The sequence below is a fragment of the Chinchilla lanigera genome, unplaced genomic scaffold (genome assembly GCF_000276665.1).
Source record: "Chinchilla lanigera isolate Chin_1 unplaced genomic scaffold, ChiLan1.0 scaffold00005, whole genome shotgun sequence".
NCBI classification, from domain to species: Eukaryota; Metazoa; Chordata; class Mammalia; order Rodentia; family Chinchillidae; genus Chinchilla; species Chinchilla lanigera.
The window spans coordinates 42,011,996-42,022,595 of record NW_004955406.1 but is presented as its reverse complement, the minus strand read 5'-3'; the positions used below and the strand labels follow the sequence as shown (position 1 = coordinate 42,022,595).

Genomic DNA, 10,600 nt, shown 5'->3' with positions numbered 1-10,600 from the left:
ACACACACACACACACACACACACACACACACACACACACCCTGCAAACCCAGGGAGAAATCCAGGAAGCACGTCTTCAGTGCCAGGCCCAGGGTTTGGGCTGGTCTAGCATCTCTAAGTGCAGCAAGGATGCCCAGCCTTTCTCAGGAGCTCTGGGCCCTAAGCACTGGCATTTTGTCCAAATCTCTCTGTGATGGCACAATCCTGGAACTTTGACATGTCAGGAAGGAATAACCCCTGCTGTTTCAGTGTTTCCCTATCAGTGAAGGGGCAGCTGGGTTCTATCAGCTACCTCTTTGGACGGAAACCATACAGACAAGACTGAAATGCTGAATCAAGACTGAAATGCTGAATCTGAAATAGCATTAAGAAGTAAGCAGAGGGAATATGATTACCTTGTTAGTGACAGGACTTAAGCTGTCTACTCCTCTTACGGGAATCTCCCGAGTATTCCTCACAGAATAGCAGGGAACAGCAACATCCATTAATACCAGTGGAGGACTACTAGGTTGGCTATCTGGCAGATACCAGAGCCAAAGAGTGTTGTTTAAACAGAATGTAAAGAACAAGTACTCTGACAGAAATAGGCCTAGGCCCACTGACTTGTCAGAAACGGTGCAAGAAAGTATCACCTGAGGGACAGGCCAGTGGGTGTGTGGAGCACCGTACAACGTCTCAAGAGAGCGCCAGTGTGGTTCCTCTTCATAGGGGAGACCACCCAGAGCTGCAGCCTTGGCCTGTGGGCTCAAGACGAGAGGAAAAGAGATGTGCGCTTGTTGGAAATCAGGTGCCTAGCCTGAAATGCACTGAGCTCTCTCAGTCTGGTTTCCAGTCTCCCTAGAGTACCAAAGGACCAGCCTGAGTTCTTGTTCAACACTCAGAATCTTTTGAGCACCTAAATGCTGACAGCAGAAACAATGTTCTTCCAGAAAGGAAAGGGGGAAAATCAATTAGCTTTTTATTATAAGTCAGGTAAATCTTTGCATAATCAAAATGGTGTATCCATGATCTTGTTTACTTGTTCTCTGTACACACTAAAAGTGTAAAACCCATCAGATTGCCAAAGTCATCTGGAAATGTCATAAAAGCTTCCACTTTGCACCAGGTGCAGGTGTTTCTAATAGCTGTTCTCTGAGATGATTCTAATACAACAGCCATCCTTGTGCTCCTTTCCTCATGACAGTAGTAGGTTTTTCCTATATCATGATTTCATTTTACTAGTTCCTGACATTCCTGCTCCTTTAAGTCTTCCTGGATTATCCTGTCCTGTCATTTACCAAGGAGCCTCAGTTATCCCCCGTTAACAGGGTCTATAATATTTACCACGCAGGAGATATGAAAATAGTAAAGATAAAAACATTCTCAGCATTTAGTGGGTCCTTTTGAGATTCACAGAAGTTATGTATATGATCCCTATTAAATGTACATAAATGTATGTACATTTTATTTTCAAAGACAGGGTCTCAATATTAAGCTCAGGATGGCCACCACCTCCTGCCTCAGCCTCTCAAGTCCTAGGATACAGGAGTACACTACATACACAAGAATTTTAACTACAGTTTTTTAGAGATTTCATGAATACTTCTGAGTCTGTATTTGCCAAAAAAAAAAAAAAAAAAAAAAACTGAACAAATATTTTTTGAGCAGCTGATATATCTTACATTAAAAAAAAAAAATCAACAATGAGCCGGCTGTAGTGGTGCACACCTGTAATCCCAGTACTTGGGAGGCTGAGGCAGGAAGATTGCTGTGAGTTCCAGGCCAGCCTGGGTTACAAAGTGAGTTCAAGCCCAGCCTGAACTGCAGAGCCAGACCCGGTCTCAAAAAGACAAAAACAAAACAAAACAAAGCAAAACAAAACAAAAAACAATATTTATTTGATTAATGCTAGAATATATATCAAATAATTTCAGAATTGCTAGTCCATATTTTTGGTAAAAATGACTAACAAAAATTGTATAATAATTACTTATAGCTCATTTCAGACTTACAGTATACAGTCAAAATATTGTTTTCAAAGTTACCTCCTTCCTCATTCCCCTTCAGTATGGTTATGTTACTCACTGTAATACAGTCAGATTTAGTAGCTGCTGTTTGCACTCCATTTTGGGTTTTACTCACACCCTCCTTTTATTATTTGTCTTTTGAGTATGTAGACAGTAATGTAGTTCTAAAAGTCCAATTATACCAACAGGTATTCTCAAAGAGATGCCCATCCTCTCCTCTTTCCCACTGCCCCATTATTTCCACCCCCTTCTGGCGTATTTCTTGTAATGGCCAGTACAATATTAGTTTCTCTCTGCTGTTCACATTTTGTTTTTTCACTTAACAATATATCCTAGGAGTCGCTCCATATCATTTCATAGAGCACTTCCTTGTGTTTTCACAGCTGTATAGTACTCCACTGTATGGACATACCATAGTTTTTGCAACCACTATTCTGTGCATAGGCATTTAGTTTGTTCCAATACTTTGCAACTACAATGCTGCAGCAAATAATCTTGTGCATATACATATTTATATTGTTGAAGGTGTGTCTTCATGGTAAACTAGAAGGACTGCTGAATTAGAACATAAGTACACATGTGGTTTTGTTAGATATTACAAATTCCCTTCCAAAAGGGTTCTACCAGTCTGCATTCCCATCACCAATATATCAGGAGTGTGCCCTTTCCCAGAGCCTCGCCACAGAACTGGGCTGGGTTTTCATCCCCTTGTACACTGTGCCTGTACAGGTGCAGACAGGTATGTACAAGCTACACTATCTGAAACCCCTACTTGTCAGTTACCACCATGGCTAGCACCCTAGGCCAGGCCACTGCCATGTTTTGCCTGCAGTAGTTACTACTCCTGTAGTAACCTCCTGTCTCTCTCTTGTGCTGTTATCTCCCTGCAGCAGCCAGAATCCTTTAAAAAGTTCCCCTGTTCAAAATTCTCCATGGCTCGCCATCTTATCCAGAATAAAATCTAAACACCAGTGGCTAAAAGATCTGGTCTCTGCTTCATCTCCTGTCTCTCTCCTCTTCGCTCTCTTGGCTTTTGCCACACTGACCTCCTATGAGGTGTTCCTTGCACACGCCAACAGTGTCTGTACTTTATGTTCTCTCCATTCCCTAGATATCCACACAGCTCACAGCCCCACAACTCTGCTCAAATATTTCCTTCCAAGGAGAGGTCTTTCCCTGAGCCCATCTAGAACAGTGTCCCTGCCCCATTCTCTATCCCCTCACCTTGTTTTGCTTTATGAAACTCAGTAACACTTAAACTACTGCATGTGAATTTATTTACTGGCTAATCAACTGATCATCTTCTGTCCTTCCACAAAAGGTAAGGGTCAGGAGAGACTTTTTATTGGTATACAATAAGCAATCAGCATATATTTTTGTTGAATAAATGCATGAATGGACAAAATGCATGGATGAATGAATGAGAGATCAGATCTTCTAATGTTCTTGAGGCACAAATACTTCCTCTTTTCCTGAACTTACTTCAGACTTATCTGTACCAACTACGTGACCATTAATCATTACTATCTTGTGAAATTTCTTATTCTGCTATTCTAAATCACCATCACTCACCTCTTTTTATTTAACCTATCACGTATTTTCTCCCAAATGCATCATAAAACCACTTAAAAGACAAGAACAGTGTATTACTCCTGTTTTTATTTTCTACTTGGCAATGCATGGTGCTCAGCATTGATCGGGGGCTTGATAAATATTCGTTGACTGTTCCATAGCAATGTATAATACTCTTACTTCAAGAAATAGAGATAACATTAAAAATTACAGCTTGGGCTTGGGATGTAAGTCAGTGATTTCCTAACATGCATGAGGCCCTGGGTTCAATCCCCAGCACCAGGAAAAAAAAAATACAGCTGGTGGAGAGTGGGATAAGTTGTAATGCTAAAATAACTGCAGTTCTAAAACTGAACCTATGCAATGTCCCAGTCTAAGAAGAGAGAGGAAGGTGAGGGAAGGGAGGGGAAAGGCTGCCTCTGAATTTAGATCAGCAATACTCTACATTGCTCCTTAGCCTTTAGGAAGGCCATTTTATATCAAAAAACAATTTCGGAAGCCCATTTCCTAGACATCTTGATGGTGCTAGTTAAGATATCTGCTCTATCTTTTCTTCTAGAAAATCAATTCTTTCCATCCCTATGATCTGTCAGAGTAAGCCAGTAGCTGGTAAGGAGTGACTCTGTAAGACTGATTTTTTTCCACACAGAAAGGCTAGTGTACTCTCCCTAAGGCTGAGAAGACGCCAGCCCTTCCAGACTCTCAAATGTTGGGTGCAACTTTAGGACCAGCTACTGAGTGCTTGGGGATGTTGTATCCCGAGAGAACAAACTAGAAAAAAACCTGAGTATTTTTTAGACTCAGTGCATCATTAGACATGGAGTTGTTTCCATCCCAATGTGGTTCAGAAAGCCAGTGGGACAACAGTCAGGCTATGCCCTGGGAGATACTCACCATGCAAAGGCGATTGAAATGGCGAAAGTACCGCCGCAGCATATCACAACTTCTCACACAGTAACTGAATCGAAACACACTCTAAGCTAGAGAAGGGCACATGGGAAGTGGCTATGCCATTCCGGGTTAAAGCTTATAATATCTTCTGGTGTCCGGGTGTGGTCATTCTGACATAGCCAATATTACGTAAACAAGTAAGATTTTATTCCTTTTCTAAGAATATCAGGATGGGAAGGTAATCCCTATTCTTACTCTACAAAGAATTCCTGGAAGTTCTTCCCAATCTTTATACAAATATGGACAAGACTGGAACCCTGCTTACCATGTCTGCTGATAAACCGGATGCAGCTTTCCACCACCAGAGGAATTGCCTGGCTGGAGTCCTGAAAAGCCAGAGAAATATGACATCAGAACTTCCAAACAGGGATAGCCACGGTCAGAGAAAATGGGTCATGTTATGTGGAATCTGTCTTCGTGTACCAGTGGTTGGTGCAGTAAGAGGAATTGACCTGTCTTCCAAGCCCCAGGGTCCAAAATCGTAACCTATCACGTGGAATGCCACACAGATGCTGTTCAGTCCTGCATGTCTTAGGTGAAGCAGACCACCTCTTCTCCAGCTCCTCAATTCAGCCACCCAATCAATCCTGAGATTCTGTTGGGTTTGCCTCCTTACTATCCTCAAATCTACTCATTTCTCCATCTCTACTGCCAACAACCAGACTCAACCCACCATTATCTCAGTTCCCACCCTTTCTATCCTCCCACCCTCTGGTCCGCATTTCTCTACCTTTACAGAGCAGTTGGGTGATCTTTATGTAACTCTCTCTGAGACTACTCTGCTCTGTGTAGAGCCTGTGCTTGTCTGAGACTGTGCTTTTACCTCTTTTATCTCATCTTCCCCTCATCCCTGCCAGAGCCACACTGGCCACCTTTCTGATGCTCAAGTAAGTCCTCCTTTGTCTTGTGGCTTTGCATAAGCTGTTCCTGCAGCTGACATACTCTCCTTAGTTCAGTCTGTAGGACTCAATATCCATTTGCATTTCTCAGTACAGTTCAAGCTCCACAAGGGCACATCCAATCCTGGATGCCCAATCCTGGCCACAATGCTCTTACATAGTAGATGCTCAATTAATATGAGTTTAAGGTCACAGAATGAATCAATGAGAGCCTCAGAGAAAGGGTTGTCTGGCACAAAATTTAAAAAAGAAAATAACCAAGTCTTAGAAATGTTGAAGATTACTTAATACTAAGCAAAACAGCCTTCCCAGTTGTCAATCGTTGCTCTTCCCCTTTGCTATACAATCCTTTTCATTCTTATCACTTGACATCTATCAGCTTTAACTTGTCATCTACTAACTAGGGAGGGGACTGGTGGTGAGCATGGTAAGTCCTACTGGCATGTGAACATCAGAGCCTACCATTTACCAAGGAACTGACAGAGGTCTTGGGCCAGGTACTAAGTCCTTTGATAGATTAGTCCTGATAAGAACCTTATGGGATATGTATTATTATTATTATTCCCATTCGACAAATGAAACAAAGGCTTAGTGAGGTTAAACAGCTACTTATATTCACAAGGCTGCTAAGTTACAAAGCCAAGATTCAAGCCCTGGCAGTCTCCCTCTGAGAGCAAACACTTTTCTACCACCAATACTGCAGTCTAGGAGTTCAGCTAACACTAGACCAACCACGACTAACAAACCAGATAGGTTTCATAATGCAGCTACATGCACAATAATTTGGCTGTGCGGAAGAAACAGCAGGCAGAGAGGACCAAAACTCCAGCTAGAAAGGGCTTCAGATGTTCGGAACAGAGACTGGACTCTCAAGTGGAGGGGACCCTTGTGCCTTCTGCTCACTGCACAGGTTTGCCAGCACCCCTCCTCTGGCTCTGAATTTTCAACTGTAGCCATGGGGTTTGGCTACTATTAGGGAAGCAGCTGGTTCTTATGAACAAGTCAGACCAAGAGAAGGGCTGCTTTGGCCTCTATCTCCCTTGCCAGGACCCGGGATGTTGCCAAAGGGAGTACCGCATATTCCAAGGGGAGCTGAAGTCAGGAAGGTCTCAGTGACCCAAATGCTCATCTTCGTGACCCTAAGCCCAACCGCTTCCTCTAGCTGCCCAGCCAATGTCTGCTCTCTGGTTCCACTATTAAAAGGAAAAATCTCCATTTTTGAGAAATCTTTTTATGTTTACAGACTTCTGTTAATGTATTTTTCATAAATAGCAGCAGCAGACATGATGAAGGCAGCAGTAAGAGGTTTGTAAAGTTTTGCTGGTCCCAGGTTTATATATAAAGGGCTAGAGGGAGGGGAGTTGGGAGGCTCATAGGTTGCTGCTTTCAACAAGTTATGTGAATGCAAAATTCTGCCCAGATGCACAGGAAGTAGAGTATCAGTGTGAAATGACCTCCGTAGGGTTGGCAGGGAATGGGACATCAGAGATATTAACCTGCCTGACAGTGGTTACCAAAAGCACCTCGGAAGTAGCCCAGAGGGACAATCGGCGGCAGATAAAGGTGGGCCAGAGATGACTGTCCTCCTGCAGGGGAGCATTTCCCTGTCCCCACAGTTCCAATGAGCCCTAAGACAGAGTCTAGAAGGAATTAGCAAGGCACAGAGCTGCAAAGGCTTTGGATGCCCCTGCCATCCCCAGCCCCCGTGTTGTTTCTACACCAGGAGTGAATTCAACTCCCCTGATTGCCCTGTGCTCCAGTAGTGCCCTACAGACCCACACTGCCCCACTGACAACGCACACAACTGACTGCAGCTTCTCTGTGTATTTTCATTCACTGTATGTTTCTCTCTCCCACCCTCCATCATGTCACAATTGATGCCAGTGTCACGCTTTGCTTCACAATATTTTTAGTTAGATAATCTCCGGGCCAGAAGAGCCTTTAAAGACAATCAGGGCCATCCAATCAGCTTGAGGGAACTGGAAGGAAAAGGACAGTAGGTATAACTTGGAAACAACAGTCAAGTAGTGGTCCAGGAGAAAATAATCAGGAAGATGGCCGGATAATGTCCAAATACACACTGTTCAGCATATGTTCTTTTCTTTTGGTATTAATTGGGTCTTTTTAGATTTTACTCATTTTTAATGGAAATAAATTAAATACATTTTTAATGTTTTTGTGTTCTATTATGTAACATAAAAATTGTACATGATAAAGGGATATCATGTGATGTTCTCATACATGTGCGTGTTGTGTAATGTTTAAGTCAGATCTCCCCAGACGTTTATCATTTCTTTATAGCGAAACATTCAAAAGCACTTCTTCAAGGGTCTGAAATGTACATCATAAGAGCCATCTATAGTCACCCTACTGTGCAGCAACAGCACACCAGGGCTTCCTACTTCCAGCCAACTGTAACTCAGTGCCCATCATCAGCCTTTTCCCACCGGCATAAATTCTTACGAGGAAGAGGGTTAAAGTGCTGGTCAGATACTGACTTCTAATTACATTTGTTAGACTTCTGCCTTCACCAAAAAAGAAAATCCAAACCTTGACAACAGACTAGATAGGGGCAATAAGGGGAAAAAAGGCATCAAACATCAAATTTGGGGCCATAGGGACTATAAGGAGCAGACAGCAACAGAGAAGTTGAGGGGGAGGAGCCCAGGGAATCAGAATGGAGGTGCTGTGTCTTAGTCACTTTTCTCTCACTGCTGAGACAAAATACCTGACACCCAGAATTAGAGAAGGAAAGGTTTATTTAGTTCACAGTCTGTGGGGGTTTCAGTCCATACTCAGCTGGCTCCAAGGCAGAGTGGCACATGGCAGGGGCAACAGTTCACGATGGCAGAAGACAGCAAAATGAACAAGAGCAAAAAGGGAGGAGCGGCAGCCAGCAAGCCTCTTTCCCTCCCCTGCATTGTATGCAGGCTCCCCGCTGTACACTGGGTGTAGCACTCACACCCATAATCCCATTGGACCATGAGTCAATCAAAAACTCTAGAAGCCTGCCCCATGACTGCATGAGGCTTTGAGGGGGACATCTAGACACAGACCATAACATGAAGGAAGGTTAAGGCTGATGCAGAGGGAAGAGGTGCAAGCTCAGTTTTCAAGCACAAATATCCTGGGTATCCTCAGGAGTTAGCTCCAAAGGCTCAGGCAGGCAGCAATGCAAAACAAAAGGTGGCACGTGGAAGGATAGAAGCTCCTCCAGGGGAATGGCATGATTTTTCCCCAGTGGGAAAAGAATATGGAGAGAAGTCTGGAGAGGACCAGGTCTTGAAGAAATGCCTAGTCAGAGGAACGGGGATGGGCAATGAAGAGGCCGTGGAGGTAACGGCCAGCAGAAAAAACACACGGGGCTTGGTGAGAGCAGAGGTCTGGAGAGCAGCAACTGAGGTACCTTCGTTTCAAGAAAGGTCTGGGACATTTTGAAACTAGTCTTTATACCAGGGTCAAAAATGACTGGGAGCGGGATGGATTGACACACACTTGTAATCCCAGCTATTTGGGAGGCGGAGGCAGAAGGGCTCTGTCTCAAAAGAAAAAAAAAATTAACAGGGGCTGGGATGTGGCTCAGTGGTAGAGAGCCTGCCTAGCATACGTGAAGCCCTGGGTTCAATTCCCCAGTACCACACAAAAAGAAAATGGACTCCATTAGGCACCCTCAAAAACAAAAGCAATTAGATTCTTCCTCTTCTTTGGCCAACTTGCCATACATAAACAAACACTGACTTCCAGGTTACCGATACAAGATTACTCAACTTATAAACTACCCAGTATTTTACCCTCCTGATGGTGTTAGAAAACCTTTTGCTGATCTACCAACAGATCTGAAGTCCTGGAGAGATGGGGGCAACAGGATAAAAGCAAGGTCTTCAATGGATTGGGTTTATGAGGCAGCCTAGAGCTCTCAAGCAAATCCGGCACCAGGCAAATACACAGCCTGCAAGTGCTCGGTGCAGTAGGATGCAAATCACACAGCAGACAGGTGCCACTCTCTTCCGATTTACCCTGCCTGGGGTGCCTGCCACCTGCCACACTGTGGGCCTCTAAGGCCAAAGAAGAGGCTGCGGAGCCCTGGCACATATGCTCAATCCGTCTCTACGCAGGGAGTTCAGTTTTAGATCAGGAATGGAAACAAACTTCAAGTTCAACCCTATTATTTACCAGTATTAAGGGAGAAATGGCTTGCTCACTCTAAGTCCCATTTACTAATTTTAAATGCCATAAATGATCCCTGGAAGGTACTCCATCCTGTTTCAGTTTTAAATGACATTATGAGAGAAAGGAGAAGAAAAAAAATCAAGGAACAAGAGGGAGGAGAGTTGCAATGAAATTTTTATCATTTAAAAATGTATAAATAGCTAGGTGTAGTAGAGCATGCCTATAATCCTAGATAGCACTTGGGAGGCTGAGTCAGGAGGACTGCCACAAGTTCACAGCCAGTCTGAGTTACATACAAGTTCAAGGCCAGTGTGAACTATATAGCAAGACCTGTCTCAGAGAGAGAGGGGGACAGAGAGAAAGAGGGAGAGGAGGGAGGGGAGGGGAGGGGAGGGGAAGGGAGGAGAGGAAAAGAGAGCAGAGGAGAGGAGAGAAGAGGAGAGAAGAGGAGAGGAGAAGAGAGGAGAGGAGAAGAGAGGAGAGGAGAAGAGAGGAGGGATGGAAGGAAAAGAAAAAAGGTATAAAGACATCTGATGTGTTCTCATTAACATGAGATCTAAGGGGCGGGGGAATAATGAAGCAGAGCTAAGGCAAGTGAGGCCCATGTGTTCCGGGTTCCACACCTGCCCACCCAGCCGGAGCAGCCCCATGAGCTGAAGGGACTCTGGGGCTGCTGACACTATAGAAACCGTGTGCCTCTGCACGTGATGATCTCCCTGTGGCTGCCGCCTCTGTGAGTTACCCAGAAAAACATTGCAAAGCCTGGATCACTTTTCCCCTGAGTAGACACAAAGATACTTCTGAGCTCCCTCTACCACCTCCCTGCAAACTACTTTCTGCAAAGCTGGTATGAGCTTAGGGGGACAGAAAATCATTTCAGTATTTGCCATAAAGTATAATTAGGAAGTCAGATTTGCTACTGCAAAAAATACTTCAATTACTTTTTTTTCCAAAAGGCACAAGTGCTATTTAGATTACCCACTGATGTGGATTATCCATGCC

General features: G+C 43.9%; 1 protein-coding gene across 1 annotated transcript in view; it reads right to left on the bottom strand.

Annotated features, from left to right (window-relative positions):
• Srgap2 (SLIT-ROBO Rho GTPase activating protein 2) overlaps positions 1 to 10,600 on the bottom strand; it is a 249,497-nt gene that overhangs the window by 28,136 nt on the left and 210,761 nt on the right. The window contains exon 14 of the mRNA XM_005375386.2: positions 4,795 to 4,855. Within this exon, the coding sequence (XP_005375443.1) occupies positions 4,795 to 4,855 (61 nt within the window). The remainder of the gene's footprint in view (positions 1 to 4,794; positions 4,856 to 10,600) is intronic.